Source organism: Stenella coeruleoalba, assembly GCF_951394435.1.
Source record: "Stenella coeruleoalba genome assembly, chromosome: 1".
NCBI classification, from domain to species: domain Eukaryota; kingdom Metazoa; phylum Chordata; class Mammalia; order Artiodactyla; family Delphinidae; genus Stenella; species Stenella coeruleoalba.
Genome location: NC_137169.1, coordinates 37,631,418 through 37,656,551, shown reverse-complemented (window position 1 = coordinate 37,656,551; position 25,134 = coordinate 37,631,418). Strand labels below are relative to the sequence as shown.

The following is a 25,134-nucleotide window of genomic DNA, read 5'->3' as shown; positions in this document are numbered from 1 at the left end:
AACCCCTGGGCTTCTCTGGTGGCACGGTGGTTAAGAATCCGCCTGCCAATGCAGGGGACATGGGTTGGAGCCCTGGTCCAGGAAGATCTCACATGCCGCGGAGCAACTAAGCCCGTGCACCACAACTACTGAGCCTGCACTCTAGAGCCTGCGAGCCACAACTACTGAGCCCGCGTGCCACAACTACTGAAGCCTGCGTGGCTAGAGCCCGTGCTCCACCACAAGAGAAGCCACTGCAATGAGAAGCCCACGCACTGCAATAAAGAGTAGCCACCGCTCGCCACAACTATAGAAAGCCCGCGAGCAGCAACAAAGATAAATAAATTAATCAACGCAGCCAAAAATAAATTAATTAGTTAAAAACAAAAAATTTCAACCCCTGCCCCACAAAAACACATACCCTCATATCTCTTTATCTGGTTTTATTTTTCTTCATAGCACTCAATACCATGACATATCATACATGCTTTTGTCTGTCCGTCTCTCTGTCTGCTAAAACCTACTGTATCTCCAGTATTTAGAACAGTGCCTGCACATAAGAACTGAATAAATACAGTATGATAGATGCATGGATGGATGGATGAATTTGAACAAATGAATGAATAAATGGAAGCAAAAAGACAAACAGAAATGTAGTAACTTGTTTTATGAAAAAATACGTAGTAAATGGTAGGGCAGAGACTCAACCTAGGTCTGCCTGACTCTCAAGCCCAGGCTCTTTACTTCTATGCTATAATTCCATTTACTAATTTGGAGACATTGGAGGAATTACTTGTTGGGTGGAAGTGCATTTTGTATAATGACAAGATATCACATACATCTCGAAATCCATTTTTTAGTTCCTGTCCATTTTCATGCAACTACCAAATTACATGCAAAAGCATAACAACTGACAGCCTCCAAAATGACTGAACTTCATTTATTTTATATTGCTCAGCTATTTTAACATTATGCTAATTAAATGAATCTGACTCCTTCTCTAAAGACAAGAACACCAAACCAGTTGCAAACTCCAAATCTCTCTGCCATAATGTATACTAGTGAGAACATGCCAAAGGAAATGGGCCTTTATACCTGGTGGGCATACAATAGGTTCTGCTCTTGCAAGAGCCATTCTGGGGCAGAAGCAAACAGGGATCTAAGTACAATACCCCTCTCCTTCTGACCAAGACTCAGAGGACAATTATAATAACTTTTAACTTTCCAGACTAGGCTACAAGGACAAGAAATAATGGGCTAAGTGGTAAGTCACTCGTTTTATTAACATCAGTTTCTCCACACTTACTACAAATGTTTAAGTATTGATTAAACTTATTCAAAACACCTTACGCTTTGTGGTTCTTAATTTCCTGTCTTCTCTACTTCAGATGCTAAGCCATGTTCTGCCTCCTACTGCATACTCCCTGCGAAGACTTGCCCAGCTCTCTGAAGAAGAGGTACCATGGAGTTTCAATTATTTGGGGAGATGACTAAGCACAGAGATCAGGTAAGCCAGCCCCCTCATTTTACAAGTGAGGCATTTCAAGCCCAGAAGTGATAGTTCCTGTTGAAACCACATATAACTTGTTAGTGGCAAAGCCTAGGTTAGTATCTATGTTTCCAAGATTCCTTCCAGAATAAAACTCTTTCTACTCTAATACTAAAGATAAAAAATATATTTTTTTCAGGTTTACTTAACTCTAAGTTTTCAAAATAGAGGAATGTGTCTAATTGAATCTTATAACCTCAGAACTTAGATCAGTGCCCAACACACAGTAGGTATTAGTATGTATTTACTGAGTGATCAATTGTTTAAACGGGAGTTACTTTATTAAAAAGTATTTCTGGCGCATTCCCTGGAGGTCCAGTGGTTAAGGACTGGGTGCTTTCACTGCTTGGGGCCGGGGTTCAATCCCTGGTCGGGGAAATAAGATCCCGCAAGCCACGCAGTGCAGCCAAAAAAAAAAAAGTACTTCTGATCTTTATTAATTAAATATTTAAAGGCAGTTAGAATACGCCTAACTTTAACTACAATAAATAACCAAGAAATTCCTCTAGTTTAAAACTAAATTGGTCCTGGGACTTCCCTGGTGGTCCAGTAGTTAAGAATCCGCCTTCCAATGTAGGAGACACAGGATCGATCCCTGGCTGGGGAACTAAGACCCCACATGCCGCGAGGCAACTAAGCCCACACACTCTAGAGCCTGCACCGCAACTAAGACCCGACGCAGCCAAATAAATAAAGATTAAAATTTATAAAAAAGAAAAAATTCAATCAATAATAAAAAAAACTAAATTGATCCAAAAATTCCTCCAGTTTCAAATAAAAATCATTTTCACAGGATATCCTTCCTTCTCAGCAAACTCTATTCATTAGAGGCACACATTCCTAGAAGAAGCTACCTGCCTCAGGACTTAATTCATTTCACCTAACCTTAAGCAAAGGCAAATCTCAGAGAACTTCCAAATAAAGGGAACCAAAAGAAAAAAAAAAAATGACAGAAATAATAGGAAAGTGACCAAGTACAAATATTTGCTGAACGTGATGCTGAAAAGCCACTCTCCTTCAGTTATGTATACCTACTCAGTGTATCATTCCATTAAGAGTCCTGGTAGCGCCCTTGCCCAATTTTTAGAAGACTCAGGACACTTGAGAACCTAGAATTGAGATCCACTGCTAGAAATTAATTTAAAGACAGAAATGTGACTCTTAAATAATGAAATATATCCAAATGTAACCTAATATATTTACAAGAATTCTGAAACTAACACACCTTAGACTAAAACTAAAAAATGAAGCACTACCACATGTATTAAGTGATCTTTCTAATACCTATATATATATAAAACAGGTATCATCATGGTTTATCATTTTATAGATAAGGCAACTGAGGAGATGAAGCAATTCCTCTACATTACAAAGCCAATTAAGTGACATAGCCAAGACTGAACCCTAGGAGTTTGCTGACTCGTAACTCCAGTCTCTTTATATCAAAGCACAGTGAGCTTTCATAAAGCAGCCAAAAGGACTTTACAAGAATCTCAGAGGACAATTTAATCATTGGAGCATTTTACAAAACAAAATCCCAGGATGACAGTAACAGAAACACCATGCGTTTCACACATTTTTAAATGCATATGATACATACATAAAGTATACTTAATAAATAAATAGGAATACTGTCGTCCTCTCTGTAGCCATGTCTCATACATGTCTGTGAGAGACTTTTCAAAGCCATCGTTTTAACACAGCCCTATTCCTTTCGTGTTTCCCAAATCTGGCTCCTTAGCAAAATCACAGTGGCTGTGCTCGCAGGTGCAAAAGTACAGGCTCCCAGGCCCCGACCTGGAGATTTTAAACAAGCTCAGAATCTGCATTTTAACTGCTTCTATTATTTAAATGTTTGTTTTTAATCTGAAAAATAAGCATTCTAGATGATTCTGATTAGCCAAATATGCAGTACTACCCCAACAGAAGTCTTAGAGAAAAAGCAAGCCAAGAAAACCTATGAAATTGAAATCCAGAGACAAAGATTTTTTTTTTTTTTTGCAGTACGTGGGCCTCTTACTGTCGTGGCCTCTCCCATTGCGGAGCACAGGCTCCGGACATGCAGGCTCATCAGCCATGGCTCACGGGCCCAGCCACTCCACGGCATGTGGGATATTCCCGGACCGGGGCATGAACCCATGTCCCCTGCATTGGCAGGTGGACTCTCAACCACTGCGCCACCAGGGAAGCCCCAGAGACAAAGATTATTAACGAATTTCCCCAGCCCTGAAGCCAGAAGAGAACAAAAAGGTAAACGACAGCCCTATTCCAACCGTGAACCCAAACGTAGCTTTTTTTGCCCCAACTTGTTGACCTCTCCCTAGTACCATGCTATGGGACAGATGTAGATGCTAAGAGTTTCAATTTTAACATTCTAAAAAAGCTTGACTCTACTAAAACTCAGTAAAGCCCAAAACACAAGCATAAGACTATGATGGGTATTTAAGTGGCAGCTTTCCCCCAGACCCTAGGCAAAAACTGACACAGAGAAGAGGATCTGGGGTGGGGACTGATGAGGGAGAGGGGAGGAGCTGACCTAGTGAAAGAAGTTGGCTGGCCCACTGGTTTCACTGGCCCAGACAGGAGTCCACAGAAAAAAACACTCATGAATGAGAGTCCTCTGAGTGATACTGAGAACAGTCCCCAGGAGGGATTCCTAAGCAGGATATCATAATCATAATCATAATCATCATCTACTTACAAGCTGCCTCTTCTTGGAAGGCTCAACTCCTTCTGAAAAGCAAAACACAAACATAAGTTAGAGAGAAATAAGGACCCATCTGAGTCCTACAGGTCTGTACTAAATGTCCTAGAAGATTTATAGCATCATATTAATAATGGCAAAAACTCAATATTTCTAAATAATAACCTTCTTCTTTGTCTCTCAAATTTTAGTGAAATAATAAGCAGTCTGGTTAACTATCTATCATCTCATTCTTCCTTCCCAAAACGAATGTCTCACGGAATACTTGCAGCACTTTCACCACTAGATGGAACCAACTGGCCAATGAAGATTCCAGGTATTCACTGGGCCAGCCATCAATGGCTGATGAATTGTAAAGGACTCATATCATTAGAGTCAGTGATATGAAAGGAATGAAATGGAATATTTTCTTTAATTATAAAATATTTTTGACAAATAAATAATAATTTATTATTATTATAATAAATTATTTATTATAATAAATAATTTATTATGATAATAATATCACAAAGAGATGACTATACACACCACTGACATGAGAAATAACCCTTGCAATAGCAGATGGGCCCCTGTGACTTGCTTTCTAAATTTATCAAGTCCCACCTCCCACTAGTCTCCACTTAACAACTATTCTTAATTTTTTGTTTATCTTTTCCATAAGTGTCTTTATTTTTATTACATATATCCGTAAATTATTAGTATTGTTTTACACATTTTTAAATTATATACTTAAAACACTGTATATATTCATCTGCTGACATCAATCTACATTATAATTAGGAGATTCACCCATATGAATATATTTCACTTTAGTTCATACATCTATAGTACAGTAATTCAGTCTATAGATTTTTACAGTACTTATTTATCCATTCTCCAGTAAATGGAAATTTAATTTTCTTCCCATGTTTTTCTTCTCCATCAAAACAATGCTCCTATAAACATGCTGTAGTACTTGCTTCCTCATGCACATGTATAAAAAGTTTCTTGGAAGTATACACTTAGATGTGGCATGAACTAAGTCAGAAACTGCATCAGAAATTGCTCCCAAAATGACTGTACCAATTTACCTTTCCCCTCCAACATTTCCTAAGAGTTCTCCTTTCCAGACTTGTCTCCCAAACTCCTGACACTTATAATCAATTGCCTTCTCAACACTTCAAATCCAAAGTGTCCAAAACTGAATGTGTTCTCTCCACCAAAACCGACTCCAACCATAGCCTTTCCCCATCTCAGATGACGGTAATTCTATTCTTCCTGTTGTTCAGACCAAAACCCTGGACATCTGGACTCTTGTTTTTAACACACCCCACATCCCATCCAACAGGAATTCTTAATGGCTTTAAATTTAAAATACAGCCAGAATACAACCATTTTCCACTATCTCCAAAGACTTACATGCTTACAATCTCTTAACCAAAAACCTTGGATTTAGTCATGTTTTAGAAATCAGAATTGGGGGTGGGTAATTAAAGTAATAGTAATATATATATATATATATATATATAGTAATATATATATACACACACACACACACACACACACACACACACACACACATATATATATAATATATAACACCCTCAACAAAGACTAGGTCACCAACAAAATACATCAAAAACATTAAGATTTCTCCAGTAAAGTGTATGACAGCCACAATAAATGTGATAAAAACTCTAGTCTCAGTTCAGTTTTGTCACCAGAAGAGTTCAAATTAGGTCAGGTTTTACTGCTAAATGAGTTACAGAATCTCTTGGGTTTTGCTATTATGATCCAAGCCACCATGGTCTCTCCCCAGCCTCACAACTGTCTCCAACTGGTATCCCATTCCTGCTTCTATCCTTAACCCACATGGTCTATTCTTAACAGAGTGATCCTTTTAAAGGTCAGTAAGATCACAACACTCCTACTCAAAATCCTGGAATGGCTCCCCATTTCATTCAAGAATAAAAGTCAAGACCTAAATGGGTGACCCACCACCCTTCCCCAGTATCTCTCTGACCTCCTCTCTCCCATGCAAACTTGCACATTTTGATCCAGCCACACTGGACTTTACTGTTTGTCAAACACATTCGGTATTCTTCTGCCTTAAAGCCTTGTGCTAATCTGTGCACTCTGCCTAGAATGCTCCTCTTCCCCAAATATTTCCTTGGCTAACCCCTACAGCTTTCAAATCTCTTGGCTCAATTTTCACCTGAGTTCTTAATGAAACCTACTACCCTGATAGCTCTATATAACATTACAACATATTTTCCACCCCATCACACTCTTACTCCACTCTGCTTTTATAACCAATACACTTTCCATACACTTACCACTTCTAACGTACTACGTAATTTACTTGTTTATAATGTTTATTGTTCATTTTCTGTCTTTCCCCACTAAAATCTAAGCTCCATGAGTGCTGGGATCTTAGTCTGTTTTATTTAGTAATGTACCTCAACAACTTAGAACAGTGACTGGCAAGTAGTAGATGCTCAAAAATTTGTTGAACAAATGATTTCACATACTCGCCAATACCTGGCATTTATTAAACTGTTTAATTTTTGTCAATCTAATGGCTGTGATCATATCACAGTATGGGTTTAATTGCCATTTCCCATAATTATTAGTGAAGCTAAACAGTGTTTTATATGTTTATTGGCCATTAGGGTTTCCTCAACTGTGAATTGCCTATTTACAATCGTCCCTCCGTATCAGCGGGGGATTGGTTTCAGAACTCCTGGCAGATACTAATACCTGCAGATGTTCAAGTCCCTTAGATAAAACAGCACCATACAGTACAGTTGGCCCTCCATATCTGCAGCTGGGGAGCCTGCCAAGACACAGGGTCAAGTGTATATCCCTGGCCTATTTTTCTATTAGGTTTTCTATCTTTTTTCTTATTGAGTATAGGTATTTACCTAATATATTCTGGATACTAATTATTTGTGGATTATATTCACTGAAAATGTTCTCTCAGTCTTTTTACTTTTTTTTAATGGAGCCACCAAAGAATTTAATTTTTATATCATCAAATCTATTATTCTCCTTTATATTATCTATTTTTACATATAAGAAATACATCCCTAAGACTCCTCGCTCCCAATGCAGAGAACCCAGGTTCAATCCCTGGTCGGGGAACTAGATCCCGCACACATGCCGCAACTAAGAGCTCGCATGCCTCAACTAAGACCCAGAGCAGCCTAAATAAATATTAAGAAATACATCCCTGACACACAGAGACATGAATACATTTACTTATATTTTCTTCTAAAAGATTATAGGTTTACTTTTCACACTAAGTTTGTGAATATACCTGGAACTTATTTTTGCATATGGTGGGAGATAGGAATCCCATTATATTTTTTTCTATAGGAGTGATCAATTATCCCAAGCCATTTATTAAATGATATGCAATGTCAGTTCTGTCATATATTAAGTTTCCATGTACACAGGGGTGTCTTTCTTGACTATATTCTATTCCACTGAGCTGTCAGACCCTGTGCCTATACCATGCTGTTTAATTGGTATAGCTTGACAATAAATCTTGATATTTGTAAGGCAAGTCCACTCACATTGTTATTAGTCCTCAAAATTATGGGAGTTATTCTTGGGACTCTGCTCTTCCATATAAATTTTAGGATCAAGTTGTAGATTAAAACTTGACACTGCACTCAATCTAGAGGATAACTGACACATTTATAATACAGACAACCGCTATATAAGAACATGGTAAATCTCTCCATTTATTTAGGTCTTCTTTAATATGTTTTAATAAAGTTTGATACATTTTCACATAAAGATTATACAAATCTTTTGTTATATTTATTTCTAGATAGCTTACATTTTCTTGTTGCCATTATAGTGTATTTTTTAACTAAATCAAGAGTTGTATTTCATTACACCAGTAACACCATTTTCTTCCCAATACAACATGAAAATTTTCAAACACAGGAAACAGAAAAGTTAAAAGATTTGTACAGTGAACATCCATATACACACCCACAACCCAGACTGTACAACTGTTAACATTTTGTGATATTTTCTTTGTCACATATTTAGCCATCTATCCACCCATTTGGGTTTTTTAAAATATTTATTTATTTATTTATTTTGGCTGCGCTGGGTCTTAGCTGCAGCACGCGGGATATTCGCTGCAGCACGCAGACTCCTGGTTGCGGCATGCAGACTTCTTAGTTGCAGCATGCGAACTCTTAGTTGCAGCATGCATGCGGAATCTAGTTCCCCGACCAGGGATCGAACCCGGGCCCTCTGCATTGGGAGCGAGGAGTCTTTTTTTTTTTTTTTTGGCTGCGTTGGGTCTTCACTGCTGTACATGGGCTTTCTCTAGTTGCAGCGAGCGGGGTCTACTCTTTGTTGTGGTGCGTGGGCTTCTCATTGCAATGGCTTTTCTTGCTGAGGAGCATGGGCTCTAGGGTGTGTGGGCTTCCGTAGTTGTGGTGCACAGGCTTCAGTAGTTGTGGTTCACGGGCTCTAGAGCACAGGCTCAGTAGTTGTGGCGCACAGGCTTAGTTGTTCTGCAGTATGTGGGATCTTCCCAGACCAGGGCTCAAACCCATGTCCCCTGCAGCGGCAGGCGGATTCTTAACCACTGCACCACCAGGGAAGTCCCTGTTTTTTTTCTGTTGTTGTTATTTTGTTTTCGGGTTTTTTTTTAATGCATCTCAAAGTAGACTGTGGACATCAGTACACATTTCAGTATGTATATCATTAAGTAGAATTCAGTATTTGTTTACAACTTTTTCATGTTGGGTTTTTTTTTTTAAGGTAAACGCTGAACTGCACAAACCTTAGGTGTACCAATGAATAAGTATGATAAATGTATATGCTTATAACCTAAATCCCTATCAAAATACAGAATATTTCCATCAATTCAGAAAGTTTCATCATGTCCTTTCTTGGTAAATTCCCAACAAACCACTATTCCCTTGCCCCAAGCAAATACTATTCCCATATTTTCACCATAGATTTTCTTTCACCAGAGCTTCGTATCAATGGAATTATACAAATATGAACCTCTTTATATAACCCCTTCTTTCACTCAGTATAGTGTTTCAGAAATTCATCCATGTGGTTGTATATAACAGTACGAATATCCAATCATATTAATATACCACAGTTTATTAATCCTTTCTCCTACTAATGGACATTTGAGTTATATCCAGTTTTGAGCTATTAGCATTCCTGTACAAGTCTTTTTAATAGGCCTATGTCTCATTTGTCTTGAGTAAATAAGAGTGTAATTGCTGGGCTATAGGATAGATGTATGTTTAGTTTTATAAGAAACTACCAGATCTTTTTCTAAAGTGATTATACCATGTTACACTTCCATTAACAATGTATGAGAGTTTCAATTGCTCCACATTCTAGCTAATATAGGTTACCCTCAATAATATAAGAATTGCTCTACATTCATGCCAAGATATGATATCAGTATTTTAAATTTCAGCCATTCTTGTGAGTGTGTAGCGGTATCTCACTGTGGATTTCCATTTTCCTGATGAATAATGATGTTGAGCATCTTGTAATGTGCTTATTAGCCATCAGTACATATTCTTGTATGAATTACCTTAAAATATTTTGCCCCTTTTATAACTGGACTATTTATCTTTTTATTATTGAGTTGTAAGCGTTCTTCATATATTCTAGATGCAAGTCCTTTATTAGATATTTTGATGAATATTTTCTCCCAGCCTGTGGCTTGCCTAGTGAAGTTATATGTGGTGTCTTCTTTTTTTTTTTTTTGCCATGCCACACGGTTTGTGGGATCTTGGTTCCCCGACCAGGGAACAAACCCATGCCCCCTGCAGTGGAAGCGTGGAGTCCTAACCACTGGATCACAAGGGAATTCCCATAAGTGGCATCTTTTTTTTTTTTTGAAAAAGACAGATGTTTCTTGTCCTCATGGAGCTTACAGTCTAATGGGAAGAAAGACAGTAACTGAGTCATCACACACATAACTAAAGTAGTTACAAGTTGGGTTCAGTGCTCAAGCAGAGAATAACAGGGGCAAGAGAAGTTGACTTCATTCTTATCAAAATGACACACGCATCTGGTTTAAAAAAACCACACAAACACTATAGAACAACTTCGAATATAGCGAACAATCCTTTCATCCTCTCTCCTCAACCTTCAGTTCCACGAGGCTACTTTTAACCTTTCTCTTTTAATTCTTCTGCTGATTGACCTCTATTTCTCTAGATAATACGCTTCTGTCCTCTTTTTTTTTAATTTTAGAATTTTATTTATTTTTTTATACAGCAGGTTCTTATTAGTTATCCATTTTATACATATTAGTGCATATATGTCAATCCCAATCTCCCAATTCATCACACCACCACCATCCCCCACCATAAGTGGCATCTTTTCTTTTTTTTTTCTTTCTTTTTTTTTTTTTTTTTTTTGCAGTACGCGGGCCTCTAACTGTTGTGGCCTCTCCCGTTGTGGAGCACAGGCTCCGGACGCGCAGGCTCATCAGCCATGGCTCACGGGCCCAGCCACTCCGCGGCATGTGGGATCTTCCCGGACCAGGGCACGAACCCGTGTCCCCTGCATCGGCAGGCGGACTCTCAACCACTGCGCCACCAGGGAAGCCCATAAGTGGCATCTTTTGATGAACAAAAGTTTTTACTTTAACGAAGGTCAATTTGCCAGTATTTTTTTTAATGGTTAATGCTTTTAGTATCTTGTCTAAGAAAACTCTGCCCATGCCAAGGACACAAAAATATTTTCCTACATTTTATTTCCATATGCTTTATGGTTTTAGCCTTTATGTTTAGGTCCACATATGTTTATGATCCACGTCTGAATTAATTTTGGGGTAATATGTGAGATGGGGTTAAGGCTCATTTTTTTCCCATATGCTATCCACTTATTCCAGCACCATTTATTAAAAACACTATCTTTTTCTCAACAGATTGCTTTGCCACCTTTGTTGAAAATCAAATTGTAATAGAATGGGCTATTTCTGGCTCTCTACTGCACTCTACTGATCTATTTTTCTAGCCTATGCCAGCACCACACTTTCTTGATCATGTAGCTTTATATCAAGTATTGAAGTCAGATCATGGGGTGCTTTAACTTTGTTCTTTTTCAATATTGCTTTGGATATTCTAGATTCTTTGCATTTCGATATGAATTTTAGAAACAGATTATTCACTTTTACCCAAAAAAGGCCTGCTGGGATTACAGACCAATTTGGAAAGCAGTGACAGCCTAATATTGAGTCTTTATATCCATGAACACAGTATTTCTCCACTAACTTAGACCTGCTTTAATTACTCTAAGCAATGTTTTATAGTTTTCAGCAAAAAGATCTTGTACTTCTATTGCTAAGTTTATCTCTAGGAAGATTTTTTTTTTTTTTTTTTTTTTTTTTTTTTTGCGGTACGCGGGCCTCTCACTGTTGTGGCCTCTCCCGTTGCGGAGCACAGGCTCCGGACGCGCAGGCTCAGTGGCCATGGCTCACGGGCCTAGCCGCTCCGCGGCATGTGGGATCTTCCCGGACCGGGGCACAAACCCGTGTCCCCTGCATTGGCAGGTGGACTCTCAACCACTGCGCCACCAGGGAAGCCCAGAAGATTTTTTTTAATTGAAGTATAGTTGTTGTATAATATTATATAAAGTTAAGATGATTTTTGAAGCTATTGTAAATAAAATCTTTATTTCACTTACCAATTGCTTGCTCTGGTATGGGAAAGCAATCAATTTTTTATATATTAACTGTATATATTACAACTTAAATTCATTATTATAGTTGTAATGACTGTTTTGTACATTCCCTAGGATTTTTCTATATAAACAATCATGTTCTCTATAAATAGTTTTACTTCTTTCCACTTTCTAGGATTGTCTGTGGTACACATCCTTGCCTTGTTTCTCATTTGATTGTAGAGGGAAAGAGTTCAACATTTTACTACTAAATATGATGTTAGCTGCAGATTTTTCATAGGCCACTTTGATCAAATTGATAAAGTTCCTTTCTATTCCTAATTTGTTTAGAGTTTTTATCAGTAATGAGTATTGATTTTGCCAAGTACTTTCTCTGCATATGCTGAAATAATCATATGGTTTTTCTCCTCTATTCTGTTAATGTGGTAAATTACAGTGATTGATTTTCTAGTATTAGACTAATCTCGCATTCCTGGGTTAAATCCAACTTTGTCAAATACACCATTAGATTATCTTTGCTAATATTTTATTAATGATTTTTACACCTATGTTCAGAAGGGATAATGGTCTCCAGTTTTCTTTTATTATAATGCCTTTGTCAGATTCTGGTATAACAATTATGCCAGCCTCCTAAAACTGGCTGTGAAGTGTTCCTGCCTCCTCTATTTTCTACAAGAGTTTGTGTAAGATTGGTGTTATTTCACTAATAAAACCATCTGGGGTCTGGAGGCTTTTCTTTAGGATTTTTTGCCTATATGTTAATAAATAAGATTGGCCTATGTACTTTTTCTTCTCAGATTGTCCTTGTCAGTTTTGGCTTCATGGTTATACTATCCTCATAAAATGTGCTAGGAAAGTGTGTCCTCTTTTTCTATTTTCTGAAACAACCTATGTAACACTGGGAATATCATTCTTTGAACCTACATGACAGTTCTGGCTTCTTGAATAGTTTAAATAGATAACATGAGGTGGATTTATATTTGGGGGCAATAACCATAAACAAAATTTCTATAAAATGCGTCTCTGAATCCTCTTTAAACAAGGAAATGCATCCATGGAAATCCATCCCTTCTGCATTCCTTACCCACTTCTTGCACCTACACAAAAGCCTACATTGGCAAGATGGATGCCCAGGGTTCCAGATCAGTACATTCTGTGCCAAGCTTTCCAGTACCATACAGACAGGCCTAAGGAAAGGAGAAGAAGAACTGGTCTCCAATCAGATAAAGATAGTCCAAGGAACAATGATTTCCCAGTCCTCCCTTTCCCAGAGAATATTCATAGCAGGCTGAGGAAGAAAGCTGCATAATCAGGAAATTTGGCTGAGGTAAGAAGACCATTCATTTAGGCAAATAACCATAAATTCTCTGACTCGTCACTTACTCTTCGAAAGTAGGATGGTAATATCTGACAATACATTACATCAGGTGAAGCCTGTCCCATCCAACCTTTTCTGACCTACTAGTTATCTCTAGACTCACGATGTTCTGATTAGCATTCTGAACACATTCAAGTCTATCCCACCTTGAGATTAGAAAAATATTTCCCTTAATTACTACATACCCCTCTTCAACCACTGCCTTATCAATTCTTTTTTCCCTTCACAGTCACACTTCTTGAATGAGCTGTCTACATTCACTGTCTCCAATGTCTCACCTTCTATTTTCTTCACACACTGCAGATATCCCGAGACCTTACCACCCCATTTAAGCCATTCTTGCCAGGTTACCAAATGGTCTCTATGTAAAGAACCTTTGCTACATTTTTAGTCTACCTTTTCGTTTTTGGGCTTGACTGCTCAGCAGCATCTGACAGTATTATTCATTCTTCTGTTTCGAATGACTTTTCTATCCACGAAATCACACTACCCTGTTTTACCTCTTATCACTACTTAAACAACTTCCTTCAGCTTAGATGCTCAAATGCTGATTGTCCTTAAAGCTCTCCCTGGAAACTCCTCTCTACACACATTTTACAGATGATGCCAATATTTGTATCTTCATCCCAGATCTCTCTCCACTATACAGTTGTATATAGTTTTATATACAACTACCTTGTCCTTAATATGTCTGAAAACTCAACTTATCTTTCTATGCAAACTTGCTCCTTCTCTGTTTTCCATTTCAGTGATGGTACCACCAAACTCAGAGTCATTCTTGATTCTTCACTTTCTCTCACACTACACATCCAATTATTCATCAAGCCTTGCCAGTTTTACCTCCAAAATACCTACCTTTAGTCAATTTCACTTTACTTCCACTGCTATGTCTCCTAGTCCAAGCCAGCATCATCCTGTAACATTCTCCTAACAGACCTCACTTTAGTTTTGTTCCCCTTGATTCTTAATGTTATATCAATGTAAATATCATGTAATAAGTATCTATTTGCTAAGTGGTAATATATGAGTTTAACAAAACAAATAATGCAGTCAAAAAGATCTTTTTAAAATGCAGAACTGACTGGGTGATTTCTCTTCTTAAAAACCCTTAATAACCCTTAACGGATAAAGTCTAAAATCCTTCCTGTAGCCTATAGGGCACTGCCTAGCTGCTACTGCCTTCCTCTCTAGCATCATTTGCACAATTCTCCAGGCTTGTTGGAGTTTTGATCTTTTAGACACACCATACTCTCTCTCTCACCCTCAGGGTTTCACAGCTATTGTTCTCTCTGCCTTTTCCTTTGCTCTTTTTATACATTCTTGGACCTTAGCTTAAACCTCATTTCCTCTGAGATTTCCCTATACACAGTTTCCCCAGCCTACCTCTATTTAATTCCAACACTTTACTACAATTAGTTGCTTAATTGTCTGTTTTCTGAGACTGACTGTTAGCTGGAGGAGGAGAGATCATTCTTGCTCACAATGGCATTACTAGCACCCAGCACAATACCTGGCCTAGTAAGTACCAAATGAACGTTTGATGAATAAATCAGTGAATCAGTAACGTAAGTAAATGGTACTTACTATTATCACTGTCATCATTATAAGGCTCACATAGGGTCTTGCTCATTTGGAGTTATATTGATGAAAACTGTCAACTGCAATTCGGTCAGCAAAAGAGGCTTTACTAGAGAAAGGATATACTCTGCTATCACTTATATTATTTACTGACAGTCTTCAGGATGGTAGCTATTATTCCACTGTTTGTTTTTGTTTTGTTTTGTTTTTTTAAAGCTTTCAGGAGAGGGAAACAAACAAACAAACAAAACAAAACAAAACCATTACCTACCAAGGAAATCCACTTTTATACCATTTACTAAGTGGCCTTAAAAGGACCATTATTCCCGAATACAAGCTTTTCCTCCACTCTGGCAGCAAGCATTCTGCTGGGATGCACAAAAACCTCCCTTTCCTGTGTAGCAAATGTACCATTACAACTGCTCTGGGCATTATGGCGTTTTAGCTCCACTTATTTACACTTGAGTGTGAGTGTATCTTGAGGTCAGGAACCAAGGGGAAATCAACGTATATGTAGCTATGGTGCGCCTATGAAACTCTAATGTATTTCACTCCTCTTGTTCCATTAAATTCAGATGTCCTCACCCTGAGAACAGGTTCCAATGACAAAATATTTACATTATACAATCATATTAAGAAACATGGAAAAGAGCACAAAATTTTAAGTTAAGAAAACTAGGTGCATGTTATGGCTCAATGACATATAACTTCTGTGGCCTGGGATTTCACCTACCTCTAAAGCTCAGATATAGTGCTTATAAAGGTCAAATAAAATAATGTATACAAAAGTATTTTATTCTATAAATTGTGACACAGATGATATGTGTTATTCTCATATGAGTTTGAAGAACAGTAAAAAGAGGCTGATGATCCTAACAGGATATTTCTACATGGCATAAAGAACTCAGGGCTCAGAGTCAAAAAAATATTTAAACACAGTTCTACTATTTACTCTGCTCATAAATCCTGGTCAGTCATTAAAAGCCTTTCTAAATCTCATTTTTCTTATCTGCACACCTGAGATAAAAATACCTATTTTGCCTATATCATAAAAGTTATTCCAAGGCTACAATAAGAAAACACATTTAAAAGCTTAAGGTTTTCATAAAAAAGATGCTCCATATCATATGTCATCAGGGAAATGCAAATCCAAATAATGAGACAGTACTACACACCTATAAGAATGGACAAAATCTGGAACACTACAACACCAAATGCTGGTTAGGATATGGAGCAACAGGAACTCTTATTCACTGCTGGTGGGAATGCAAAATGGTACAGCCACTTTGGAAGACAGTTTGGCAACTCCTTACGAAACTAAACATACTCTTATTTTATGACCCAGCAATTGCACTAGGAGCTGAAAACTCACGTCCACACAAAAACTTGCACACAGATGTTTGTAGCAGTTTTATTTATAATTGCTAAAACTTGGAAACAATCAAGGTGTCCTTCAGTAGATAAACAGATAAATAAACTGTGGTATATCTAGACAATGGAATATTATTCAGCACTAAAAAGAAATGAGCTATTGAGCCATGAAAAGGCATGAAGGAAAATTAAATGCATATTACTAAATGAAAGAAACCAATCTGAAAAGACTACATACTGTATGATTACAACTATATGATGTTCTAGAAAAGGTAAAACTATGGACACAGTAAAATGATCAGTGGTTGCCAGGGGTGGGGGCACGGGGAGATGAACTGGCAGACCACAGAGGATTTTTAGAGCAGTGAAAATACTGTGTACGATATTATAATTATGGATATGTCATTATACATTTGTCCCAACCCACAGAATATATAACACCAAGAGTGAATCCTAAAGTAAACTAAGGCCTTTGGGTGATTATGATGTGTCAATGTAGGTTCATCCTTGGTTAAAAAAAAGTACCATTCTGGTGAATGATACTGATAATGGGGGAGGCTATGCATGTGCGGGGGCAAGGAGTATATGAGAAATATCTGACCTTCCTCTCAAATTTGCTGTAAACCTAAAATTGCTCTAAAAACAAAATACGGTTTTTAACCACCCCCCCGCAAAGAAGCTTAGGACTTGACAGTTTGGATTATCATTAATAATAATAAGTTGCATTTTTCTAATCTGACCCACCTCCAACAAGGTTTAAACGCTAATGGATGAATTGCTGACTCTGCCCCCAAAACTCAAGGATATATTGTTTAGAGTCTCTAAAATTTTTATTACCGTGTTGGATCCCTCAAGTTGACATATTTTGACACTGTCTGCCGAAAATGATATATCTCTCTTTTCTTGAACTATATTCTGAAGCTGCAAAGAAAGCTGTACATACTAAATTCTAGAGAAACAACCCCTCACTCCCTTTCACTTGTCCACAAAACAAACTTCTAAAGGTATTACATACAAAATAAGATGGTGCTCTTCACATGAGGAATCACTATCTATATGCATTACTCATTATTCACAATGACTAAACCCATAAAATATTTCCAAAGAAACGACAAAGGCCAAGTGTCTAAAGGCAACAACCACTACCCCCACAAGTAAATATGCAAGCCAAGAGTCACAAGGCTTATGTTTGTCCTTTATATCAATAGCCACCAGCATGGAGATGACTGTGGGTTAAAACTATCTCTGCCTGAGACAGCTCCCAAACTGAGTCTCCCTCACCACATTTTCTATTTGAATTCTCACTTATATTTATTTATTTATTCATTCATTCATTCCTCTTCCACTGAGTAGCTGCACTCTTCCCAGAAAAGGAAATTAACAGCCTTTAAGAAACATAACTCAATCTTCCACTCCACTGGAAGTGGATAGAGGGTTGGGTTTTGGAGACAACTTCTCAACTAACATATAAAAGCAAGGCAGGGGTTGGGAGGTGGGGGCTTTCTCCACAACTGAAAGACTAGATATCTCTTTACAGAACTTGTAATTAAACCCATATAGTGTGCCTAACATAAATAACACTGTTTGAGGTGAGAGCAGGAGTAAAGAACAACACTCTAGGGGCCACTCAGAATCCACTTCTGATGAAAATACCATCCTATACTTCGGTGACCAACTGGATGAAAGAAGACAACAAATACTTTTTTACTCTTATTGAAATACACTATAAATACAGAAAAATGCACATAAGCATACAACTCAAACTTTCACAAACTGAACACACTAGTGTAACCAACAGCCAGATTTTTAAAAAATGAATTATTACCATCAATCCAGAAGCATCCTCATGTCCCTTCCTCCAGTCACTACCTACACTCCCCAGGAAAACCATCTTCTTGATTTCTAAACTTTATAGGTCAGTTTTGCCGTTTTGTCATTTTCTTTACACGGAATACAGAGTATATACTCTTCTCTGTCTAGCACTCGTGTTCAACATATGCCCAATTCGAGTCCCAGAAGGCAAACAGTAAATGCAGATGTTAACAATATCTGAAGAGATAATGGCTAAGAAATTCCCAAAACTGATAATAGAAATGAATACACAATATATAGGAAGCAAAATGTACCCCAAGTAGGATTAATTTTTAAAAAATCTAGACCAGGTAAATGATAATAATATTGAAAAACACCAGGGACTTCCCTGGTGGCACAGTAGTTAAAAAAGTCCATCTGCCAATGTAGGGGACACAGGTCCGAGCCCTGGTCTGGGAAGATCCCACATGCTGCGGAGCAACTAAGCCTGTGCGCCACAACTACTGAGCCTGTGTGCCACAGCTACTGAAGTCCGGGCACCTAGAGCCTGTGCTCCACAACAAGAGAAGCCACCACAATGAGAAGCCTGCGCGCCGCAACAAAGAGTAGCCCCTGCTTGCCGCAACTAGAGAAAGCCCATGCGCAGCAACGAAGACCCAACGCAGCCAAAATAAATAATTAAGTTTTTTTAAAAAGAAAGAAAAACACCAAAGACAAAAATAAATCTTAAGAGACAGAAAATAAGATCCATAACCTTCAATGGAATGACAATTAGAGTATCAATATATTTCTCAATAGCAATGATGGAAACCAAAAGATAGCTGAATAATATGTGCAAGTCTGAGAGAAAATGACTATCAACACAAAATTGTGTACCTATACAAACCATCTTTCAAGGTCAAAAGTATTTAAAACAGACATTTAAATAAATATAAGTATTTACTACTAACATAACTATACTAATGTTAAATGACATACTTTAGGAAGAAGAAAAATGATCCCAGGAGGAAAGTCTAAGACCCAAAAATGAATATTGACCAAGAAAACTAGCAAAGATACATAAATCTCAGTTAAGTACTGACTGTATAAATAACAACAGAAATATCCAACTTGTGGAATTTTTAAAAATACTGGACAAAAATAGCATGTACGTTTGGAGGGGGTGATGAGAAGGAAGGAGTCCTTGTGTTGTTCAGGAGGGGGGTTAAAATCTGAATTTGTTCTAATTCACCAGTAGAGTTGGAAAAATCAAATAAGAACACAAGCCAAAAAACTCTATCAATATTTTTAAATGGCAAAGAAGAAAAGGAGCTGTAAGGCATGGAAATGCAGGACATGGAATGTAAGAAATAATATGGCAGAAACAGTTCATAACAAATGTAAATAGACAAATTCACCAGTTTGCCCGGGGGTGGGGGGTGGGGGGTGGGGGTAGTGGTAACTTACTGATTGCCATTTGCAACAGATACCCCAAAAGCAAAACTACATTGGAATGGTTGGGATAGTTGGTCTTAGAAAAACTAACAAAACAGATCTCAAATGATATAGAAAGGAAACACATCAAACTAGTAGATCAACTTATTAAAAGAAAAGCAAAGAATCAAGGGAACAGAGATCTTCAAGACATTAGAAAAAGAAAAGGAGGAAAGCTAAGAAAGACAGAGGTCTTTAGTTGAGACATATATATTGCAAACTCAAACACTTTCAGAGGCCAGTAAGGTAATATATTTCATCAAGTCTGAAAAAACTACTAATTTCAAGGGATGTCATTATTTTAGGTATTAGAAAAAAAATTGTAAGCAAAACAAAATAACCACTGCCAGTTAAAGTATAACACACCATCAAAAGTAACATACTATAACTTCAGAGCTGTTAAAAAGTAAAAAGATGAGAGCCTTAGAAATGATAAAATACAGTAAATGTATGAAGCTACAAAATATAAAATGAGAAAGGATTGGTGAGGCCTGTATTGGTCAATTTTTCTTAAAATCTCCAAAAGTAGTTAAATAAAACACAACTACAGGAAGTATTTCACAGTCCTCCAAATTGTGATCTTCACACAGGAGAATACAAGAATTTAATTCAGAGATGATAAGGGGTTGTAATTTTAGAATATCGTAAGATTTCTAGGTGAAACAACTCCACCTATAAAAATATGCACTGCTTAGGGAAAATATGCTGTTAAAAAAGAGCAAAGAGAACTCTAAAGATCTGAAGCTGCTTCGATTATTCTTTTCTGCAAAGATGTTGAAATTATCCATGATGACATTAGTTGCTACATGGGGATGATGACCAGAGGTTGATAGGTAAAGAAAGGAGAGAACAACATTCAAGAATGGGAAACTTCTGGAGAAGATAAATGAATATGGAAAAAATAATCCAAAAAAATGTGGTTTGGCTGTAACATAGGAGTACACTATAGAGCACAGAGGAAAAATAGGAAGTATACAGATAAATCACTCAATTTTTAAAGCCATTTAATTTACTGACATGAAGGAAATATTCATCAGCTTGGTGCTTTGTGACCACCTAGAGGGGTGGGATAGGGAGGGTGGGAGGGAGATGCAAGAGGGAGAGGATATGGGGATATATGTATACATATAGCTGATTCACTTCGTTATACAGCAGAAACTAACACTGTAAAGCAATTATGCTCCAATAAAGATGTTAAAAAAAAGAGAGAGAAGAAGAAAATATTCAGTGGTGCTAAGAATTGAAGAGTACAAATTGCAATTTTTCTTATTTTATCAAACTTCCCACAAAAAGAATAACAGGGACTTCCCCGGCAGTCCAATGGTTCAGATTCTGCCTTCCAATGCAGAAGGCGCGGGTCCTATCCCTGGTCAGGGAACTAAGATCCCACATGCCTCGGGGTGTGGCTAAAAATTAAAAAACAAAAACAAACAAACAAACAAAAATGAAATTTAGAGCATCAGGAGGAAATCATTAGGTTACATGCTTATACATATGTCGTTATCTTTTTAAAAATGAAATAACTTTCAAAAAGAATGTTTGAAATCTAGCTGGTTCTTGAAGTTTGTTTTTAATAAATATTATATACACATTCCTTTTTTTTTAAATTTTCTGTTTTATTTATTTATTTTTGCATTTTGGCCGCGACGTGCAGCATGCGTGATCTAGTTCCCTGACCCTGCATTGGGAGCACAGTGTCTTAACCAATGGACCACCAGGGAAGTCCCCAAGATTTTGTTTTTAAGGACTAAAATCTAACCTGAATTGCATCTTGTATGGTGATCATAATTTATTAGGATAGTCATAATTTTCAAAATTAAAAAAAAAATCCCAAGAATGCTTTGTCAACAGTACTTCCCAGTAGGCACTGTGCTGTCATATGTTCTCCAAAATAATAATTAAGTACCCCTGAATGATGGCACTTTTAAGCACTTTCACTTTTCAACATAAAAGGCAGAAAAGCAGAAAAGAAACATTGCACAGTTTTTGCCTGAAGGCAATCATTTTATCAGCAGAGCATATCCTGAGTTCAGGATCTGGGCTCTCTATACAATGAAGACCAATTACTTTGTCTGCCTTATAGGCAAATACTTACTTAATGTAGAAATGATGGCGCTAAGAGAGTTGATAATAACAGTTTGTTTATGGTAGTCAGGTGACCCTTCAAAGTTAAAATAATCTCCCATAAAGTTGACTGGGAAATAGGGCAAATATAAAAGCACCTTCTTCCATTCACAAAGGACTGCAGTCTCATCTCACACTGCAGATGCTCCAAAAGTAGCAGTAGGATGAGAGCCAATTTTTACCATATGGAAGACCCAAACCTCAACTGCTCTTCAAGTAAAATGATGTCGTCAATCCCTACACAGGATGGAGACTCCTCCAGTTTTAAGGAAACATGCTCACAGAATCTCCCAGAGGTCTAAAAGGACCCAGGGATGCTGTAGTGTGTGAATGTGCAGGTTGAAACCACTACAGATCTTTTTCTAATAAGTAGGAAGCCAGTTTGAAAAAGAGAGAAGCAGAGAAGCTGAGAAGCTGAGCAAAAGACTCTAGATTACCCAACTCTGAAACCCATCCAACCTATGGATACACCTGAAAATGCAGATAACACCTACTTGTCATCAATGTCATAATGATTGACTGAGATAATGTATAGTCTAACAATATAGGAAACAAAACAGGCACACAATGAATGCACTATTTACTATACTGATACCTCCCAGGAAACCTAGCAAAGAAAGCTGGGTGATCAAAGTAGGGTGTATCTCGGCTGATTTTCTGGAAAACTTTTAGGAAGTCTAACTTATTCACCAAAAAGCTATTAGTAAGGCCCAGATATTCATTTGGATTTTCATCTTCTAATCTGAGGTAACCCAGTAGATTATCTGTACTACTGGGTACACTTTAGCTTTTGTGTTTATGTACACAAATCTAAAACCAACTTTCAAAGTTTTACGTTAACAATTTACCTGTTTAAAACAAATAATCTAAACTTCTGCTTTTCAAGCATTACTTCTATTTCAGCATGTTCCAATGCAGCCTTCTGGAGAATAAACTTGAAAGTAAAAAAAAAAAATGGGGTGTAAAAAAGAGGCTGTATGAAAACACTTTCCAGTGCTATGTAATCTGGCAATTTGGAACTCCTGCTAGATAAAAACAAAGACTTGAAAGGAAGGGGCATCAGTAAACAGGGTAGTAGATACTAGAGACTGACTCAGTCACTAGGGAGAAAATATTTAATTGATTTAGCACAAAACAGGCACAATAACTAAAAATATTTCCCATTCAACAAATAGAATTCCCTTTCTGAATCCTGGAAACTAAAGAGAAATAAAGAGATAAATAGGCAATGCAATTAAATGTGCTTACAGAGCCGGCCATTTTCTATTAACAGCTACTTGAACACACAACACTATTTATCAGAGGTCTTCTGAGTACTTTATAACAATTTCACAAAATACTCCCAGGAAATCAAATGACAAATCTCATGGAACCAATTGTACTAACAGAAGAAATTAAAATAAGGCTTTGACTTTGAAAGCCCAGTCATCCTGGACAACCGCTGAAGATGCAGTGGGTGCTCCCAGTAGGCTCTGAATGTTTTCAATGCCATTAACTAGAAGCACAAATAAGAAGAGCTACAAATATCATTTGTTTAAATTTTACCAATCCTATACATTTTCTTTCTGAGCACTTTAAAGAAACCAAAACAATGTTAATTCAGGATGATTAAAAAGACCCTAGGTGCTTTGTCAAAAAGTGCTTTACAAATGTCAAACAAACAAAATAAAAACAAGAGAAATAGCTATATTTCATGATAAGAACTTCACAGGTTGACTGATTAGCTCAGCGTTTTATACCGAAATCTTTACTATGTCAATCTTTTAAAACGTTCGATGATGAACTAAATGAAGCTGGTTTGTTCTTTATTAATAAGATTAAGTCAGGATGATCTACTTTACAAAGCATAAAAAAATTAATTATCAAATTTAAAAGAGTTGTAGTATGTACTCTTTTAGTGCTAAAGGTACTCATTAAAACTCAGGTGAAGGTTGTCTACCAGTCTATTTCCCCCTCATTGTTATATTTTACTTACCTCTTCATGTACCAAATTACCCAAGACTTAAGGAGGAGAGGGCTTCCAAAACAGGTGTCAGATACATGGCCATCACATATGGCTATATTGTATGTATGTATGCAAAGTGATAATTTAGAAAAGTTCATAAAACTATGTGTCGGGTCACACATATATGTGAATTAATTAAGGGAGGGATGGGTTGGGAGACAGGCACAGTGGTCAAGAACAGAATATGCTTACTGTAAACAATCTGTCAGCAATAATGTCTGGTGTCCAAAATTAGGTGTGCATCCTGCGTAGGTCTGATTTATTCTCCACTCAATATAATATAAGTAAACCCAAGCAGCACGTTTTTTCTATCAAAGTAGAAAGGTCTTAGATGATTTCTCTAATTATAACTATACATAATATAGAGGAACTTAGTACCATTCTACTCTGCCGCAAATGAATTAAATAAAATTTAAGCTATCTGTTCAGTACATTTTCAATAGGCAGCAAGAGGAAGGAGATCAGTAAAAAGGCTTTCTGTTACTCACCTGTAACCCTCTCCTTTGTAGAATACTGGAATCATCCATAATAGACAACAGACCAAAAAAAAGCCACTCTCCAGTTAGTCAACCACTAGTGCCTACTTGCATATCGCTGGGTAAAGAGGGAAACAATCAAGCCCGCTCTCCATGCTGTGCCCACTGCTCCACTAAACCAGCTCTCTCTCAGTCCAGCGTGAGTACACAATCACTGCCTCACACCAGAGCCACGTCTTTCTTCACAGCAGTCCAGATAGATCTCATCTGAATCACCATCAAAAAAGGGGGAAATTTTTCATATTTGTTTTTCTCTTGCATACACACCCCTTTGGTTGAAAATATCTGAAGTACCAAGAAAAGGACAAAGATCCCGGGAAAAAATTCCAATCTTTAACATCCTGACTTCGCTGCTTATTAAAAAGGTTTGGCAAACAAAACAAGAGAGTCTCCACCTACAGCTACTAAGCTTATAAAATCCATGTCACGTTTTCCTTTCCAAAAACAAAACCACGTCACATACATTTTTTAAAAAGATAATTCTTCAGAAATACAGAGAAAAACACATTATTCTGGCGCTATATTTTAAGCTTAGGCTGATATAAAACCAGTTATTGTTTTGACTAAGTCGGCAAAATTCCTTTCATCCTTTGTATAGACAAAGCAAATGTCAGATTCTTTCAATACTGTGACAGGCTCTTTTGTTTCTTTATCTCTAGATACGCTGGTCTTCACTTCTTGGACAGTCACGAAAGCCTCTTTCTTCAGGAGCTTAGGTCATTGCTAAGGTCGGCTTCCCTGTTCTTTTATGTCCTGGAGGGGGCTTGTACACGTTTGGTAAGTTCTGAGCATGGACGAATTCATTCATCTATTCATTGCTGATAGTACTGTCACAGGAAAAGCTCCCCATTCCATCAGACTTCTAAAAGGGCACAGCATGAAAAAGTCTAGTTTTACCCAGACTTTAATAATCTCAGAATCGTTTCTTTGGTCACTGGTTGTCATTTTCAA

At 37.3% G+C, this 25,134-nt stretch overlaps 1 protein-coding gene across 5 annotated transcripts in view; it reads right to left on the bottom strand.

The window, feature by feature from the left end:
• The window catches only part of MAST2 (microtubule associated serine/threonine kinase 2), a 201,222-nt gene that overhangs the window by 112,606 nt on the left and 63,482 nt on the right, over positions 1-25,134 (bottom strand). For all 5 annotated transcript variants that reach the window (XM_079920876.1, XM_079920879.1, XM_079920877.1 and 2 more), the window contains exon 4: positions 4,230-4,261. In XM_079920876.1, the coding sequence (XP_079777002.1) occupies positions 4,230-4,261 (32 nt within the window). The remainder of the gene's footprint in view (positions 1-4,229; positions 4,262-25,134) is intronic.